At 43.6% G+C, this 19,720-nt stretch overlaps 1 protein-coding gene across 2 annotated transcripts in view; it reads left to right on the top strand.

Annotated features, from left to right (window-relative positions):
* RNF31 (ring finger protein 31) overlaps positions 1-19,720 on the top strand; it is a 72,988-nt gene that overhangs the window by 23,785 nt on the left and 29,483 nt on the right. For both annotated transcript variants that reach the window (XM_044273092.1, XM_044273091.1), the window contains exons 4-12: positions 4,005-4,160; positions 4,236-4,295; positions 4,394-4,442; positions 4,618-4,780; positions 6,015-6,606; positions 6,693-6,887; positions 10,491-10,742; positions 10,883-11,065; positions 11,143-11,349. In XM_044273092.1, coding sequence (XP_044129027.1) covers positions 4,005-4,160; positions 4,236-4,295; positions 4,394-4,442; positions 4,618-4,780; positions 6,015-6,606; positions 6,693-6,887; positions 10,491-10,742; positions 10,883-11,065; positions 11,143-11,349 — 1,857 coding nt within the window. The remainder of the gene's footprint in view (positions 1-4,004; positions 4,161-4,235; positions 4,296-4,393; positions 4,443-4,617; positions 4,781-6,014; positions 6,607-6,692; positions 6,888-10,490; positions 10,743-10,882; positions 11,066-11,142; positions 11,350-19,720) is intronic.

The following is a 19,720-nucleotide window of genomic DNA, read 5'->3' on the forward strand; positions in this document are numbered from 1 at the left end:
CACGTCCACCAACTGATTTTATGTTCCGCATAAAAGATGCGATTGCCGACAAATGAATGATCTGCAGCACCATTTGCATCGGGCAATGAGCATTCATGTGACCATTTGTTCCCAACAATTACCCGAATACTCAGCCCATGTAAAAGGGCCTCCGTTCATGGAAAAATCACAGATTACAGATTTCCCTTGGCTTCAACCATTGAGGAGAATTATTTGTTACATATGCACATACTCGCCTGTTGTGTCTCTCCTCCTTGCTGAACATTTTGTATACTGTACGGAGCGGGCCACGTATTTGGAAGGGTCTGCCATACCTTTCCCTGCTGAATTGGATTGATCAGAGTCTTCACTGCAGCTTCAGGCTTTAGACTCATTGGGTAAGATTTATCAAAACCGGTGTAAAGTGGAACTGGCTTAGTTGCCGATGGCAACCAATCAGATTCCACCTTTCATTTATTAGAGCCCCTTTGGAAAATGAAAGGTGAAATCTGATTGGCTGATTTCCAAATGTCCATTTACACAGGTTGAGGACCGTTGGAATGATCATTAAAATCCTATTTTACTGGCAGCAGATTTTCATGTGAACAGGGAAGTGCTGCCGACACAAAGGGAAACTGTGAGAACCAAGTGATCCTATGAACAATGATTAGTATGAAAATTGCAATGACAGAACTAGTGTATACACACACACACAATGCCCAAATGTAACTAATAAGTAGATGAAGGTATGTTACTTATAGAGATAACACCAGGCCTAACATGCATTTTGGCGCAGACTTCCCCTGGAAGAAGGCATATTGAGGTCTGCCCTTTACTTCTGTTATTTATTCCTGATTCATGTGGTCTGTCTGTGATGCCACCTTTTGTGTTCATTCTCATTTTACTGAATTTTAATGTTTGTATTTAGTATTGGTTTTGTATGTTTGATATATAGGTTTCTGCTCTTTCTATGGAAGCAACACACATTTAATCCATTTGTATACCCCTCTACCGTTGTTGACAGGAGTAATAGGATGATATGTCGCAGTAGTATATTAAATTCCTTTCAGTTTGCTATATCAGTTTTCTTAAAGGGCATCTGACAGCAGATTTGTACCTCTGAAACTGGTAGACCTGTTGCATGTGCGTTTAGGAAAGAGGCTTGCAGTTCAGAGGAGAATTGCTGGCAAGCCTCTTTCCTATACTGCGCCTGGCCAGATACTGAAGCACATGGCGCAGCGTGAGACTTTAGGACAAGTCACGGCCAGGAGTGAGTAAGTGAGGCAAGTGGAGAGGGCAATAGATGATCTTCTTGGAGTAACGGAAACGTCCCTGTTGCTCCTAGAGCAGAGTTTCTCAACTCCGGTCCCCGGGACCCACCTACCGGTCAGGGTTTGAGAATATCCCACAGAATGAATACCTGTGGTAAGTCCTGATGCATGGACACTAATTATATCACCTGCTCAATACTAAGGAAATCCTGAAAACATGACTGGTAGGTGGGTCCCAAGGACTGGAGGTGAGAAACCCTGGCCTAGAGGCTCATTTTCATATATTGAAACTTTTTTCTCAGCAATGAAGGCACATATGAACATGGGACGAACACAGATGCATTCAGCTGCTAAGTGCACATGTATCAGGTCACCCAGTTTCATAGGTACAAGTCTGCTGACAGATGCCTTTAACCCTTAGGATACCAGAGGTTTTTTCATTTCTGCGTTTTAATTTTTCTTCCCTCTCCTCCTTGAGCCATAACTTTTTTATTTTTCTGTTCACATAGCTGTATGAGGGCTTATTTTTTGCAGGACAAGTTGTACTTTCTAATGCCACCATTTAATGTTGCATACAATGTAGTGGGAAAAAAATCCAAATGGGGTGGAATTGGAAAAAACGCAATTCCTCCACCGATTTACGGGTTTTGTTCCCACAGTGTTCCGTTTCTGGTAAAACTGACCTGTGACCTTTATTCTTCATTCTCTGGGTCAGTACGATTAAAACGATACCACATATATATTTAGGTTTTTATGTCTAAATAGTGTAAAAATAATGTAAAAGTTTGAGAGAATTATTATTATTTTTTTACATCACAATATTCTGACCCTCATAATAACTTTTTTTTTTTTATAGTTATAACTACTGAGCTGTGTGGGGGCTAATTTTTTTGCGGGATAATCTGTCGTTTTTATTAATACCACGTCTGTGTGACTTTTTGATCACATTTTATTACTTTTTTGGGGGGGGGGGGGGGTAAGGGAAGCGAGGAAAAAATGGCAAATTGGCAATTTTGACCCTTTTTTTCTGTTACGTCATCCGCCGTAACAGCCTTTATATTTTAGGCTACTTTCACATTAGCGTTTGGGGCTCCGCTTGTGAGTTCCGTTCAAAGGCTCTCACAAGCGGCCCCGAACGCTTCCGTCCAGCCCCAATGCATTCTGAGTGGATGCGAATCCGCTCAGAATGCATCAGTCTGGCAGCGTTTGGCCTCCGCTCAGCAGGCGGACACCTGAACGCTGCTTGCAGCGTTCGGGTGTCCGCCTGGCCATGCGGAGGCAAACGGATCCGTCCAGACTTACAATGTAAGTCAATGGGGACGGATCCGTTTGAATATGACACACTATGGCTCAATTTTTAAACTGATCCGTCCCCCATTGACTTTCAATGTAAAGTCTGGACGGATCCGTCTGAGGCTACTTTGACACTTAGAATTTTTTTTACAATATAATGCAGACGGATCCGTTCTGAACGGATCCACCGTCTGCATTATATGAGCGGATCCGTCTCAGACGGATCCGCTCTGAACGCAAGTGTGAAAGTAGCCTAAATAGTATGGGCGTTTTTGGTCACGGTGATACACATGGTGTTTATATTTTTTGTTATTTATGTATTTATTTTTTTATTCTACGGAAAGGGGGGTGATTAAAAAAATTTTTTTTATTTTTTATATATATTTTTAACAGTTTTTTGTTTTACTTTTTTGTTATGATTTTGAAGCTCGTGTTTGAGCCTACAAAATCAATAATTTTTTTTCAATGCTAAACAATCATGGATGTTTTACATCCATTTATTGTTCAGAATTGCTCATTTCTTATTTTGGCCTGCCATCTGCTGGCCAAAATAAAAATTGCAGCCTAAATGCCCTGGGTCTCTTCAGTGAGACGCAACGCATTTAAATCAATTACCAACATCCTCATTGGCCACAGAGGATGCCGGTAAGAAGCCCGGAAGCCAAGCTTCTGCGTTTTTCACCCTTTAGATGCTGTGATCTCAGTTGATCATGGCATCTAAAGGCTTTAATGACCACGATCTGCATTATTGCTGGTCGTGGTCATTAGCCGCGGGTCTTTGCTGTTTGAAACCATGTCATGTTTGCCTATTGCTCCAGCGTCGTATATATAAGAAATAAGTACAATGCAATAATTAAAAAAAATTGCCCCCAAAGGTGTACATAGCCTTTAAAGAGGACCTTTCACTAGAATAAAACATCTAAATAACTATACAGACATGGAGAGTGGCGCCCAGGGATCTCCCTGCACTTACTGTTATACCTGGGCGCCGCTCCGTTCTCCCGGTATCTTCATAGTTAGGCTCCACCCAGTGGAACCTGCCGGCGTCTCCTTCTCCCATGCTGTAGCGCTGGCCAATCGCAGCGCTCGGCTTATTTTTCTCTCAGGCTATGAGCTGAGCGCTGTGATCGGCCAGCGCTACAGCATGGGAGAATGAGACGCCGGCAGGTTCCCCTGGGTGGAGCCTAACTATGAGGATACCGGAGGCTATACCGGGAGAACGGAGCGGCACCCAGGTATAACAGTAAGTGCAGGGAGATTCCTGGGCACCGCTCTCCATGTCTGTATAGTTAGTTTAGATGTTTTATTCTAGTGAAAGGTCCTCTTTAAGTGGATCACCGGTGGCGTTATTTGTAGACTGAATAGAATTGTCACTCTAGCTTGCGGATTCACTATGAATCCATAAATGTATTTTGCTGTATGATTGTAGATAATGAGCCATTGCCTTTCTTGCCCCTCTAGGGTGGGCGTCATGTCTTGTCATTGTATGGATACACACAGTCTCTTCCAGATGGTCTTAGCTTTCCAGATGCTATGGAGGAACCAGATGCTGCCAATGTTGCTGCAGTAACAGCAGATGTCATCATCCTCCACCGTGAGCTCAATCTTTTGATCTCTGTGAGTGCTTCTTTGCTTATAGCTCTAAAGTCTTTAAATACTGCTTTTCTAAAATCAGTGCTTGTATTCCCCCAGAATTCTCATCCATTCCAGGATCAGGCAACCGATGAACTGTTGAAAATGAATTTACCTCAGGTAAAATGTTATAATATCTGTTAAAGTTTTGCTGCAAAATGTTGATTTTTGTGTGTCTTTTTGTATGGCAATTTTTATTTTATTTTTTATATTTGCAGCACACCTTGGCCACCGATTCTGTTGCTTTCTCCAGACCTGACCCATCAGGTAGTTTTAAACTGATTTATCATTTAAGTAACCCTTTTATACAGGTCATATGTGAAAGGACATATTATATTTGGTATATTTTGCCTTTTTGTGCACATTTTCATAGAATCTTTTTTTTATAAGGTATTATGAAATTTCTTTCCACTAACTTCACAATTTTGGATACTCTATTCAGAAATGTCCCCTGAAGGATGTGGTCTCTGTGGTGTGAAGACAGTGTCTGTTGTGTGTACTTTATGTAATGATATGCTGTGTTTAGAGTGCGACCATAGAGTACACTCGCATCCCAATCGTTCACATCACCAACGCAACCCCTGTGGCACATCACCCACACACAGGTATTGACGTTTTTTTCTGTAGTTACAGGATATGTATACCTTTGCAGCAAACTGTGTTATTGCTTCAATGCAGTATAAAAACAAAACAAAAAAAAAAACTGTCCCGACCGTGAAACGCAGTGCACTTTGTAAGCAGCATGTAATAGAGCAATAAGACCTGAGCAAATTGATATATAATTTTGTAGGAAAAGATTCAGAAAAGCTAGTCATTTTATACACATACACTACTCACAAAAAGTTAGGGATATTTGGCTTGTGGGTGAAATGCACTCTAACCTTTACAGGTGAACTTAATGTGACCTTCTCTAAACTTTGGAGTGCACATGTCCAACTGTTCAATGTCTCAGTACTTTTTGCACAACTTGCTGTTCTCTAACAAGGAGCTACAAGTGGACCTGTCTCCACTCCTGACATGTCTATATTAGTAACTATCTGCATTCCCCATATAATACCAATTCTGGAGCCTCTATTCTTATGGCTCTGTGTTGTGCCACTAGTTTATTATTTCTACTAGAAGTTATGAATGAATTGCTAGCAGTCTGCAGTAAGGGTCCAGAGGGGTAGTAACCAGTTGGGGGGAGTGTACCTGCACAGTATCACTCTATCCAGTCAGTATGCCATTGTCAGACTATTAATTTTAACTAGTTTTTTCACAGCTTATTTTTTTCATTTATAAAGTTTAAAAAAAATAAAAATTATAGCCGAAAGCTTAAAGGGGTTGTCCGAGTTATATTTATTGATGACCTACCCTCAGGATAGGTCATCAATATCAGATCAGCTGTTTGAACAGGAGGCGCGCGCCGTGCCAGCACTGACTCCTCTTCACTGTTTACCTTCTCGCCGTTGCATCTGCAGTGATGAGCAGGTGTAATTACACCCAAGCCGTCCTATTTATTTCAATGGTACGGCTTGGGTGTAATTACACCTGCTCACCACTGCAGATGCAACGGCGAGAAGGTTAACAGTGAATAGGAGGCAGCGCTGGCACAGCGCGCGCCTCCTCTTCAAACAGCTGATCGGCGGGGATGCCGGGTGTCGGACCCCAGCCGATCTGATTTATTGATGACCTATCCTGAACTGAAAAATTATCCTGGTAAGGAAGGGGTAAACACTCTGGTAATGAAATAGTTAAGATGCATTGAAGCAATACAATACTTGTTACAAAAGTCTACATACTCTTTATTTGGATTTCTTAAGTTTTATTTGCCTTTAACTTGTTTGTTTTTTCATAAAGGCCCAAGGATGATGAATTTCTATCACATGTTTCATCTCGTCCACCATGGCGGTGTATGTCGTGCCACACTTTAAATAGAGGGGGGTCAGTGCTCTGTGTGGGATGTGACCGTCCCCGTGGCTGTAACAATGCATTGAATATGTCATTAGAAAATCCTCAGCAGAAAGACACTTGGGTGTGTCAGGCTTGTACTCTACAGAATCTTTCTTCAGCTGTCTTGTGTGCAGTGTGTGACCGACCTCGACTAGCCAGGAAACCATCTAGAGACATGCACACGTCTGCAGCTTTTTCCTTAATGGATAGTGAAGACGGCTACAAGACCACAGCCTTACCTGACCAGAGTAGACTTATGTCTTTGCCAGAGAATAGCAAGGTGCCTGGTAGTATGTATGATAAAGCTGCCAGCATTGAGCCATCTAACCGAAGGCCACTGTCCCAAGGGAATAACAATGCTAGTCTTCAGTACTCAAAGAAAAGCAGCCCAGATAACTCTTACCTGATTGAGAACCCCATAAATGAGCTGAGAAGCGGCTTAGAAATTTTTTCGGAACCTCTAAATGGAGAAAAGGAAGAACACATGAAAGTGTTAAAGGTAATTTGTAGTAAAATGATAGTCATTTGTAAAAATAGCTGAGAATGGGACTAAAGTACAATAACTCATATTATGTGGAACTCTAGGGTTGGCAGTGCAACCACTGCACATTTTACAACATGTGCGGTGGCCGTGTCTGTGAGATATGTGACCGGACCAGTGAAGAGGTGACACTGACAGAAGAGAATAAGAAAGAACAAGAGAAACAGTTAAAATACCAGGACGAGATGAGACAGAGGAAGCTGAAAGAGGATGGAGCAAAATTAGTGGCATTGATTAAGGTGAGGGAAATGTTAAAATACCTTGCTGTATGTTTTATTTCTGTAATTCTCTCGTAACACTCTCGTGCTCACAGATCCATCACATGTTTGTCATTTCTTAAAAATTTGGGTTAAAGGGAACCTGTCACTTCAAAAATGCATCCATGTCCCCCAGCAGTACCTCATAGTAGCCCGCAGCCTGTTAATAATCATATTCTTCATCCTGTTGTCCGATGCTGCATAAGTTCAAAAAACGCAGTTTTATTCTCCATCAGTGCTATAGTGCCGGCCAGCTTGAAGTAAAGGGGGCAGCGGCCTCCTTGCTTCAGGTCAAGGTAACCACTCCCCCTAACCATCCCTTCTTGCCTGAGAGTGACAGCCTGCAGTGCGGCCGCGATTCCCCGAATCTCGCACATGCGCGGGACCCTCTAATAATGAGCTATTCCATCTCCTGCTGCCGCTGTTAGCCGGGTTTTAGTGGCGCAGTGCGCATGCGCAAGACTTGGGGAATCACACCCGCACTGCAGACTGTCACTCTCAGGCAAGAGGGGACGGTTAGGGAGCATGGTTACCTTGACCTGAAGCAAGGAGGCCGCTGCCCCCTTGACTACTATGAGGTGCTGCTGGGGCATGTAGATGCATTTTTGAGGTGACAGGTTCCCTTTAAACATTATATAGACTTTTTAGCCTTGTCGTCATTTGCAACAGGGCTGCCGCGCTGTAGCTGAATATTGCGGTTGGGCATGGGAGCCAATAATTCCTTGCGCCTCCGCAAATCATCTACTCTACAGGCCTGCGGTCTATTTGGTAATTAAATCCCAGCGCAGGCGGGCGTGATGACCTCATCACGCCTGTCTGTGCCGGGACGCACAGCAGTGAGTTGTGCGCATCTGCGTTGCAGCATCCCAGGCCGTACCAGCAGCTAGTGAGCGCCAGCGAAAGGATACAGGTGAGTATTTTGCCCCCCTTGGCCATAAGGGGGGCACATTACTGGCCATAAGAGGGGCACTGGGGGGTACATTACTGTACATTGGGGGGGCATTACTGGCCATAAGGGGGGCACTGGGGGGACATTACTGGCCATAAGGGGGGAACTGGGGGGACGTTACTGGCCATAAAGGGGGCACTGGGAGGACGTTACTGACCATAAGCGGGGCACTGAGGGGGCATTACTGGCCGTAAGGCGGGCAGTGGGGGACATTACTAGCCATAAGGGAGGAACTAGAGGACAGTATGAGGGGAAATTACTACTGTGGAGAATATTTCTACAGTGGGGGAGTAATTACTATGTGTGGAGAAATTACTATGTGGGGGCAGTGTGGGAGAAAATTACTATGTTAGGGCATTGGGGGGGGGGGGGGAATTAATCTAAGGTTTTATTATTGAATCAATGGTTGTTTTATTAGACCAATTGAAAAGGTTGCATTAACATTTCAATATAATGGGTTGAGAATTAGTAAACCCTTCCCGACATCCACTATACATGTACAGCGCAGCGGGAAGCCCCTGCTGTATACGCCTGCATCGGTGAATACTACGATGCTGGCGCTTTAACCCTTTGAATGCCGTGGTCAGTGCTAACCGCGGCATGTGCAGGATGTGGGAGGAAGGGGTCCCTCCCCATGCCCATAGAGTCCCCGCAATGTGGTGATGGAGACCCCATGGCTGGGAAGGCAGCCTGATGCCTTCCACAGGTATTGGGGCTTGCCTTGTACAGAAGCCTGTGAGACCCAGCCCCCTGGGTCTTGCAGGCAGGAAGGCTGTCAGTATATTATACTGGTAATACACTGACATATATTGTAATGCATTGTTGAGGGGATCAGACCCCCAAAAATGAATGTCCTACAGTGGGACAAAAATAAAAAGTAATGAAAAAAGACGTACTGTATTAGCTATTGCCATGTCCTTAATGACCGGCTCTATAAAAATATCACATGATCTACCCCATCAGAAAAAAAACGCACTCATTCACTTTTTGTAAGGCAATGTACCTCACTACGGTACTACTGAAAACGTTACCTCATCCCACAAAAGATGAGATCCTACACAAGACGATTGACACAAAAAAAAAAAATAGGGCTGAGAAAATGGCAACCCAAAAACAGCATTTTTAAAAATGAAAAAAAATGCGTCTGTAATTACCTGCTCTATAAAAATATATAATGGTCTGCCCCTTCAGAGTAATGCTGTAAAAACATATAACATTTAAAAAATGGTGTCAAAACAGCGTAATAGCGCAATAGCGAGCGGTCAAAAAGTACTTTGTACCCTGAAATGGTACCAATGAAAACGTCAACTCATCCTATCAAAAATGAGCTCCCACTCAAGATGATCGACGGGAAATAAAAAAAAAATATGACTCTTAGAAAATATGACACAAGAACAGGATTTTCCGTAAATGTGGGATTTTTTTTTTTTTTTTTTTTTTTTTATAAATAAAGGTGAAACGTATTGATTCAAATCTACCAGTATCATAAAGTACATTGTGTCTCAAGAAAACATTCTCAGAATGGCTTGGATAAGTAAAAGCGTTCCACAATTATTACCACATAAAGTGACGTGTCAGATTTGCAAAAATGGTCACTGTCAGGAAGGTGAAAACTGGCTGTGTCATGAAGGGGTTAAGCAGTCTGGGGGAGATTTATCGAAACTGGTGCTAAGGAAAACCGGCTTAATTGCTCATAAGAACCAATCAGATTGAATGTTTCATTATTCAAAGCACAGCGCCAGGCCCCCTTTTCTTGCCACTTTTAAAAACTTTTTTTTTTACCTAAATTTTGATGTATGTTTACCGAGGTGGTACATCATAAGGTGGCATATAGGTAGAAATGTTTATCATACTGCTTTTGCTATTATTGTCTACTTGTAAGTGCATGAATCCTATAGCTCAAACAATACCCCATCAAGGTGTATTACAAACTTCGAGCTCATTTAGTTCTAAGCTAGGGCGTAGTTTTGCATTCATTTCTATGGGTCCTCAAAAAATGCAGACGACACACAGATTTCATCAATGTGCTGTCCGCATCCATTTGACCGCTTTACAAAATATAGAACATGTCCTTCCTATTCTTGTCCGTTTTGCGGACAGGAATAGGCAGGCCTAGTAGAAAAATGCGGATTGCACATGGTCAGTATCTGTATTTAGCGAATCCATGGTTTGTGTAACACAGAACTGATAGTCGTACGGTCATAGAGGGACAGCTGGAAAGGAGCTCATTGCTTTGCCACCTGGTCAGAAGTCTTGCTCAAAGAAGCAAATGACGCGAGATATGACATTCGTTGTGGACCTCCATGTAAAAGCTCCATGCTTGACAACCTGAAATGAATGGGAAGACTCAGCACTTTTTTATACCATGGTTTATACTGCATCACAGTTTCGTAAACCGTTCCACTTCCTTCATGTACCTATATAATTCATGGAAACTTCTGTCTCTAAACCACCATCTATGCCATACCGTATATTGCATGAAAGCCACCTCAGTGTACCTTTTGCCAGGGTTATCATTTTTAATATTGTCTATTTATTAAACATTATTTACAGCTTACGAAGTTAATGTATGAAACCGATTCGTAGGTGAAATTTGAAGCCTTGCATGCATGTAATCTTTTGTCCTTCTCTCTAAGGAAGGGGAGGCAAATGGTGTGTCTCCAGAAGAGGTGTGCAGTGCAATACGGTACTCTGGTACAGAGAAGCCTCTTCGGTGGCTGCAGTCTGAACTTGTGTATGTGTTAGAGCGATTAATTGATGCTGCATCGCAGAAGGCAGGCTCTGAGTTGGGGACTTTCACACCAGACGAAGCTCGTAGTGCATGGTTGTCATGCGGAGGGGATATTGAGGAAACGGTGAACCTATGCATTATACAACGAAAAAACAAGGTTAGTTACCAGGAAAGTGGCACACGGTTTACACAAATAACAAATGTTTTAATTTTAAAGTACTCAACAATTTTTTATTTTCTACTGATCTGGGGATGGTGTTATAAACTAAATGTTCTCGTTTTGGATCCAATTTATAGGTGGAAGAACTGTGTTCCCTTGGCTTCCAAGATCGAGATAAGGTGGTCGCGGCACTCTATGAGAGTGCTGGCAGTGTGCCAGGAGCACTCAGCATTTTACAGATGCCTCTTTTGGAGCCCTTCCTGAAACGTGTATGGCAAGATAAAGAAGTTCCATTTCAGATAGATTCCGGAGACAGACAGGTAGTTATGGTATATTGAGCGCATAAGATCAGCGAGATTATAGCGTTTGTGTTTTATTGCTGTTTTGGATTATTAAGGCACTTCTCAGGCGATTACTTGCGGAGCATGCACTACATAGCTGGGGGCGTGCCGAACTGGCTCTGTCGCTACTTCAGGAAGGGGAAGGACGGTATAACCTTCAGGATGTTGTGGAAGCAGTGAGAGAATCACAGGACCGTGACTTTATCAAGAGGATGCTAACTCAAGAATGCGCAGTCTGTGGATGGCAGCTTCCACGCAATAAGGTACAGTAAATAATAATGGCATCTCGCTCACAATGTGGATGGCAAGTGTATGCCACAATTTAATGCACCTCAGTTTGTTTATCTTATCAGAGATGTTAGAAAAAGTGGTGGCTGGCCGCAAGAATATAGCTTGTAATTTTCACTTTAACCCTTTAAGGACACCGCAATTTTCAATTCATTATTTTTGTTATTTCATCTTTGCATGTCAAAAGCCAAAACTTTATTTTTCCGTTAACATAGTTACCTGAGTGCATCCTTTTTGCAGGATGAATATTTTGGGGTGCATCTCATATATTGTATAGCTTTTTAAGCTAAAAATATTTGGATGAGCAGCTTAAAACAAACAGGAATTCCGACAACTGCGACAACAAATATATGTGTATTACTCTCACCGGTAATCCGGTTTCCTGGAAGTCTCCATGACAGCACATCCTGAGACTGACTTCCTCTGATAGAATAGGAAAAACAGAGAGGTTTAAATCCCACCCCTTCCCCTCCATCACCAGTGTATTTTCAACGTAACCAGGATAAAGGAATTATAAGTAACTTGGATTTAAGAAAACAAAAAGATTATCAATCTATGAACTAAAATAAAAGGGTATGTGGTGTCATGGAGACTTCCAGGAAACCAGATTACCGGTCAGTGTAATACTCCTTTCCCTAGTCGTCTCCATGACACCACATCCTGAGAAATAACAAAGAATATATTAGGGGGGGACAATAGCACAAAGGACTTTGCGTCTAAAGGCCATGTCTTCGCTAGAAAAAAAAGTCTAGCTTGTAATTGGGGATGAGCGAATCGACTTTGGATGAAACTTTATTTCAGTACTGTACGGAGCGATCGCTCAGTACAGTATTAGAATGTATTGGTTCAGATGAGCCGAAGTTATTACTTCACAAAGTCTCCCAAGACTTTGCATAATAACTTCAGAAATTGATTTATACTGTAAAAAAAAACATTTCCTAAACTCTGGTTCGGTTCCAAGTGGTACCTTGAAACCGAACCCGAGTCCGGGAAATGTTTTTTTTACAGTATAAATCAATTTCTGAAGTTATGCGAAGTCTCGCAAGACTTTGCGAAGTCATAACTTTGGCTCATCTGAACCAATACATTCTAATACTGTATGGAGCGATCGCTCCGTACAGTATTGAAACAAGGTTGTATGTAAATCGACTTTGGATGTTTCATCCAAAGTCGATTCGCTCATCCCTACTTGTAATGCTTGGTAAAGGTATGTACTCTTTGCCAGGTTGCTGCTCTACAAATCTGTTGTAGAGAGACAGACTATCTTTCTGCCCAAGAAGCAGCAATGCCTCTTGTAACGTGTGCTCTAAGTGAAGAACGGGTTTCCTTCCCTTTCAATTTAAAGGCTATTTAAATAGCTGTTCTTATCAAGTGGGAAATAGAACTTTTCGCCACTCTTTTACCTTTATTTAGCCCGCCAAATTGGACAAAAAGATTCTTGTCAATTCTCCAATCGTTTGTCGCTTATAGATACCTTAGTACTGCCCGTCTGAGGTCTAAGGTATGAAAAATGGCCTCTTGATCAGTTTTGGGGTTGGCACAAAACGAGGGTATTACTATATCTTGTAATCTATGGTAAGTAGAAACAACTTATACTAAGAAAAATATCCTGAATAGACAAGGCCTGGAGTTCAGACTCGTCTCACTGATGTTATAGCTACCAGAAAAATGTTTTTTAAGAGCCATTTTTGGAAATAGATTCTAATGGTTCAAAGGTGCCAGAAGTTAACCCTGACAAAACTGTGTTAAAGGGGTATTCCCATCACATACAATGGGGCATATCGCTAGGATATGCCCCCATTGTCTGATCGGAGCGGGTCCCACCTCTGGGACCTGCACCTACAATGAGAACGGAGCGGGGAGAGTTGTGGCTGGAGGACCCCGGATTTCCCAGGGTCCATCCACCACCAAGCGCTGCTCCCATAGAAATGAATGGAAGCCCACCGCGCATGTGTGGCCCCTGCTCCCATTCATTTCTATGGGGCAGACGGAAATAGCCAAGCTATTTTTGGCAGCCCCATAGAAATGAATGTAGGGCGGCTGCGCATGCGCAGTGCGCCCTCCTTTCATTTCCCCGATCCGTTCTTATTGTAGGTGCAGGTCCCAGGGGTGGGACCTGCACCTATCAGACAATGGGGGCATATCCTAGCAATATGCCCCCAGTGTCTGAGATGGCAAAACCCTTTTAAGGTTACCAGGGGCTACCATATTTCCTAATTGTTGGTCTAAGCCTGTCTGCTGCTTTCAGGAACCCGACTATCCAGGGAACTCTGCCAGACTAGTATTGTATAAAGCCCCCAATGCTGAAACCTGAACCCTAAAGGCTCTTTCACACGAGCGAATGCCGTGTTCGTGGAATCCGCTGCGTGAAAGAATGCCAAGCCCCGCTCTGGATAGCAGAGACACGGAGCAGTAACATGACTGATAATGCTCCGTCCCTCTCTGTGATCTTTTTGCTGCAAAATCACAGTGAGATAAAGTTGTCACCGTGATTTTGTAGTAAAAAGATTACAGAGCGGCACGGAGCATTATCAGTCATGTTACTGCTCCGTGTCTCTGCTGTCCGGAGTGGGGTTTGGCTCTCTTACACGCAGCGGATTCCACGCACGACATCCGCTCGTGTGAAAGAGCCCTACGGGTATTAGGAGAAAGCCCTGGGTCTATTCCGTCCTGAAGAAAATCTAGGATCGCCAATATATTGGGCCTAAACTGATCAAACGAATCTCCACACCAAGAGGCAAATTTCCTCCAGACTTTAAAATACGCCTTATCTGGATTCTGTTTCCTTTTAAGGAGTAAGATGGAAACCACCTTATTAGATAACTGCAATTTTAGGAGGATGGATTCTTAAGAATCCAGGCCGACATCTTTAGGATTTTTAAATTTGTGTGAAGAATGGGATCCAAGATCCTTTTCCCATTGGACTCTTGTCTTAATGGTAGTAGAAGAGGAGGAGACATCAATAATATGTCTATATAGCAAAGATATAAGGCCCTTAGTGGAAGAAGCCTTTAATAAGGATACCAACCTGTAGGGCTTCATTGAATGTATTTAATAGATGAGGAAGGAGACACTCCCTATATCGCTTAAAGAATTCCGCCGGGAGTCCATCTGATCCTGTGGATTTCTCATCTGTGGCGTTTTCTAAGATCTTGTCTAGATCTGGTTCAATGACATATTGGCCGTGAAAGGGAAGGGAAATGAGCTTGTTTTTGGCTGTAATATCCCCTGCCCATGCCTTGAGCCATAGAACCCGTCTGGCCGTGTTAGATCAAACTGCAGTCAGTGCTGAAAGTTTTACGGATTCAGCCGCAGCATCCGCTAAGAAACGAGTTGCCATTTTTTGTAATGGAATGCTCTCCAGAATCTGTTCTCTCTGCGTTTTATTGATTTTAAATGAATCTCCAATTGCTCTAGCCACAGATTAAGGGTTCTAGCTACACAAGTAGAAGCCACTCCTGACTTAAGAAGCGCTGCCGTAGCCCCCCAGGTTTTTCTTAGTAGGCTCTCTGCTTTGCTATCCATGGGGTCTTTTAAGTTGCGCTAAATCTTCATATAGCAGGGCGGTATTTTTTGCTACCTTAGCCGCAGGTGCGTCCATCCTGGTAATGTATTACCAATCGGCGCAATCCTCATAGTTAAAAGGCTAGTGCTTCTTGATACTCCTAGGAATGAAAGATCCTTTATCTGGCTTTTCCCATTCTGACTTGATTGACTTTTGAATATTATCTGGAACTGGGAATACAGACTTTCTTTCCCCCCCTAGCCCCCCAAATATCTCTTCCTGCACCGACAGGCTTTTTAGGCACCTCCATCTGTATTGTGGCTCAAATCGCTTTTATAAGGGTACTTTCACACTAGCGTTTTTCTTTTCCGGCATTGAGTTCAAATCCGGAAAAGAACTGATCAGTTTTATCCCCATGCTTTCTGAATGGAGAGCAATCCGTTCAGGATGCATCCAGTTCAGTCTTTTTCTTACTGATCAGGCTTTTCAGAAAACCGTAGCATGTTGTATTTTTACCACCGGCCAAAAATCCGGAACACATTGACTGAACGCCGGATCCGGCATTTTTCCCATTGACTTGCATTAATGCCGGATCCGGCACAGTTTGTTCCACCGCATCCGGCTTTTGCATGTTAAACCCGAAAAATGTGAAAAAAGGTTAGTCTATACACTACGTGCAGAATTATTAGGCAAATTAGTATTTTGACCACATCATCCTCTTTATGCATGTTGTCTTACTCCAAGCTGTATAGGCTCGAAAGCCTACTACCAATTAAGCATATTAGGTGATGTGCATCTCTGTAATGAGAAGGGGTGTGGTCTAATGACATCCAACACCCTATATCAGGTGTGCATAATTATTAGGCAACTTCCTTTCCTTTGGCAAAATGGGTCAAAAGAAGGACTTGATAGGCTCAGAAAAGTCAAAAATAGTGAGATATCTTGCAGAGGGATGCAGCACTCTTAAAATTGCAAAGCTTCTGAAGCGTGATCATCGAACAATCAAGCGTTTCATTCAAAATAGTCAACAGGGTCGCAAGAAGCGTGTGGAAAAAGCAAGGCGCAAAATAACTGCCCATGAACTGAGAAAAGTCAAGCGTGCAGCTGCTAAGATGCCACTTGCCACCAGTTTGGCCATATTTCAGAGCTGCAACATCACTGGAGTGCCCAAAAGCACAAGGTGTGCAATACTCAGAGACATGGCCAAGGTAAGAAAGGCTGAAAGACGACCACCACTGAACAAGACACACAAGCTGAAACGTCAAGACTGGGCCAAGAAATATCTCAAGACTGATTTTTCTAAGGTTTTATGGACTGATGAAATGAGAGTGAGTCTTGATGGGCCAGATGGCTGGATTGGTAAAGGGCAGAGAGCTCCAGTCCGACTCAGACGCCAGCAAGGTGGAGGTGGAGTACTGGTTTGGGCTGGTATCATCAAAGATGAGCTTGTGGGGCCTTTTCGGGTTGAGGATGGAGTCAAGCTCAACTCCCAGTCCGACTGCCAGTTTCTGGAAGACACCTTCTTCAAGCAGTGGTACAGGAAGAAGTCTGCAAGGTAAGAAAAACATGATTTTCATGCAGGACAATGCTCCATCACACGCGTCCAAGTACTCCACAGCGTGGCTGGCAAAAAAAGGGTATAAAAGAAGAAAATCTAATGACATGGCCTCCTTGTTCACCTGATCTGAACCCCATTGAGAACCTGTGGTCCATCATCAAATGTGAGATTTACAAGGAGGGAAAACAGTACACCTCTCTGAACAGTGTCTGGGAGGCTGTGGTTGCTGCTGCACGCAATGTTGATGGTGAACAGATCAAAACACTGACAGAATCCATGGATGGCAGGCTTTTGAGTGTCCTTGCAAAGAAAGGTGGCTATATTGGTCACTGATTTGTTTTTGTTTTGTTTTTGAATGTCAGAAATGTATATTTGTGAATGTTGAGATGTTATATTGGTTTCACTGGTAAAAATAAATAATTGAAATGGGTATATATTTGTTTTTTGTTAAGTTGCCTAATAATTATGCACAGTAATAGTCACCTGCACACACAGATATCCCCCTAAAATAGCTAAAACTAAAAACAAACTAAAAACTACTTCCAAAAATATTCAGCTTTGATATTAATGAGTTTGTTGGGTTCATTGAGAACATGGTTGTTGTTCAATAATAAAATTAATCCTCAAAAATACAACTTGCCTAATAATTCTGCACTCCCTGTAAATGGCTGATCCGTTTTTTCCAATGCATTTTTTCATTGTGATCAGAATCCCGATCAGGATTCAAATGTAATCCGTTTTCACACGTTTTTCCGCATTCGGCGGGCAGTTCTGGCGACGGAATTGCCCGCCGGATTCAAACAACGCTAGTGTGAAAGTAGCCTAAGCTCATCAGTGTCATCCGGATTAAATAAGAAACGTTTATATTCATTAACTTCATCAGAAGATGCATATGTTTTTTTCAGCCTTCCAAAACATCAGAATCCTAGTCAGGCACTGGATTGCAACTATAACGGATGATTAGAGGAGGGTTTTTAGGGGGGCTGGATCCCGGGAAGCTAGTGCGGACTAAACTTCTTCTTTAACTAATGTCCTGATATTTTCCAGAAAACTAGAGGATTCCGCTTTTACCACATTAGAAGTACATTCTTTACATAAGTGTTTAGCTCCTGTACACATTTTCTTGTCTTTTTAGGAGCTGAAGCTGAATCCTTTTCTCCCTGAAAAGTATAAGGAAGAGAAGGATCAGCTAACCAGGGTATAGGGGTGATACATGTGCCTGATACCAGGCTACTTACAACTAGATTTGTTGCAGGCTCTGCTCCAGTGCCCAGAGTGATGGGGGCACTCATCTGTAAACACTCCTGTCCACCAGCAGACACTGCACTGCTTTCCTCCTGCAGAAAGGATCGTGCTGTCCGGAAGCCATTGAGCAGGTCCTGCAGCCTTTTATCTCTCCTGTGACCTGCAAGGACCTGTGGCGCCCGGAGATGACATCCGGCTCCGCCCCTAGCGTCTCACGTCACGAGCCGGAGGGACTGCATCACAGTGACGCTCCGGCCGCCATCTTCCTTCCCCTCTGCATGTAATCCACCTGGACTGATGCAGGGGGGTATTCGCATGGGACAGCAACCGTCTGCGCCTGTGCACAGGCCCCAAGAAGAGGAGGGAGAGCCGCACTTCGGATCTGACCTCGGCCTACATTATGTTACATTACATTACATTCACCGGTGGGCCCAAAGAGCCTCCATGCACCTCTCCTGCTTCCTATTCTGGTAGGACAGGAAAAACATTGGTGATGGGGGGAGGGGTGGGATTTAAACCTCTCAGTTTTTTTTTCGACTAGGGAAATATATATTGGAAATTTCAACTTTTTGTACTTTAAAGACAACATTGGGAAATGTATTATACAGTATACTGGTGTTATATACAAGTCTGTGATATTCCCTTCACGGCATGGAGTATGCTCCTAAATCATCATAAATTAAAGGGAACCTGTCACCGGGATTTTGTGTATAGAGCTCATCCCAGGGACAGGACTCATCTCAGGTTAATTTGCATATGTATCAAATCGTTTTTTTTACACAATAAAAGCACACAGAGCTATGGGGACTGGGTATTGCGGATGTGCCAGCGGCCATCTAGCAACCCATGTCATTAGCTCTATACACAAAATGCCGGCGACAGGTTCCCTTTAAGCACATCCTCCAGTCCGTGCTCCTAAACTGCACCTAGGATCTGGCATACATTTCATGTGCCAATCCCACTGACTCCACCCCCTCCCTTCCCTCACCATGTCCCATTCTCGGAAAAGTGGTGAGGGCAGCGTAGAAATGTCACTTGCGTGTAAATTTAGACACAATAGCGTTTAAAAAGTTGCAAAAACACAAAGTTTGCAACTTTTTTTTTTACACCGGAAAACTGGCATGGGGCGATTCTAAATTCGCCCCTTTATTTTAGAAAATCCTTTGTTTCTGTGTCACTGCTTTAGAAGATTCATAACATTTTTATTTTCTCGCTTGTATCATTGGGGACACAGAAGACCATGGAGTATAGCTTTTGCCACTAGGAGGTGACACTAAGCAAAAAAAAGTGTTAGCTCCTCCTCTCAGCTATACCCTTTCTGCAGACACTGAGCTAATCAGTTTTAGCTTGGTGTCCGCATGAGGCAGACATGTTTTTCTGCATGTCTGCCAAAGCTTTTTTCTTTTTTTAGGTCCGGGCTACAGGGGAGCTCTAACCACCTGTTTTCCCCACACTTGAGGGGGGATACCAATGGGTCCTCATGCCCGCTGCTCGTTCCCCATCTCTGGAAGACAAGGAGGAATAGTGGATCTCAAATCTGCTGTTACCCGCCAGCAACAGTGTCACCTTGTCTCCTACTTCTAGAAGTCCCTCTGTTACCAGTGTAGACACCCTCCCCAAGGGGCAGCACACTGAGGAAGGCGACACTGCTGGAATTGAGGTGGGCAGAAAACGTGTAGGTAGGCATATTACCTACCCTTCCCTGCTGGCCCCCCTTTTGTCTGAGCCCCCCCCCCCCTTCTCCTCCCGTGAACACGGGAAAATTGTTTTTTTCTTTAGAACCTTGGCCCTGTTCCTGTAGCCTGTGATTCGCCGGCCCTCGGTCCCATCTCCCGTCCCCAGCCCCCTCACCTTCCTCCAGGCCCTGCGGTGCATTTACAGCGGTCTCATGCCTCCGGGGCAGCCGCTGCTTCTCCTCTGGGCATCGGTACGCTCTTTCCTGGCCTCCTCTGTTTGGGGGGCAAGATCCACCTCGACACTCCCGCTCCCTCCCTGCACCGCTCTCCCAGCTGGAAGCACTTTTGGTCGGCCCACCTGT

Source organism: Bufo gargarizans, chromosome 1 (genome assembly GCF_014858855.1).
Source record: "Bufo gargarizans isolate SCDJY-AF-19 chromosome 1, ASM1485885v1, whole genome shotgun sequence".
Classification (NCBI taxonomy): domain Eukaryota; kingdom Metazoa; phylum Chordata; class Amphibia; order Anura; family Bufonidae; genus Bufo; species Bufo gargarizans.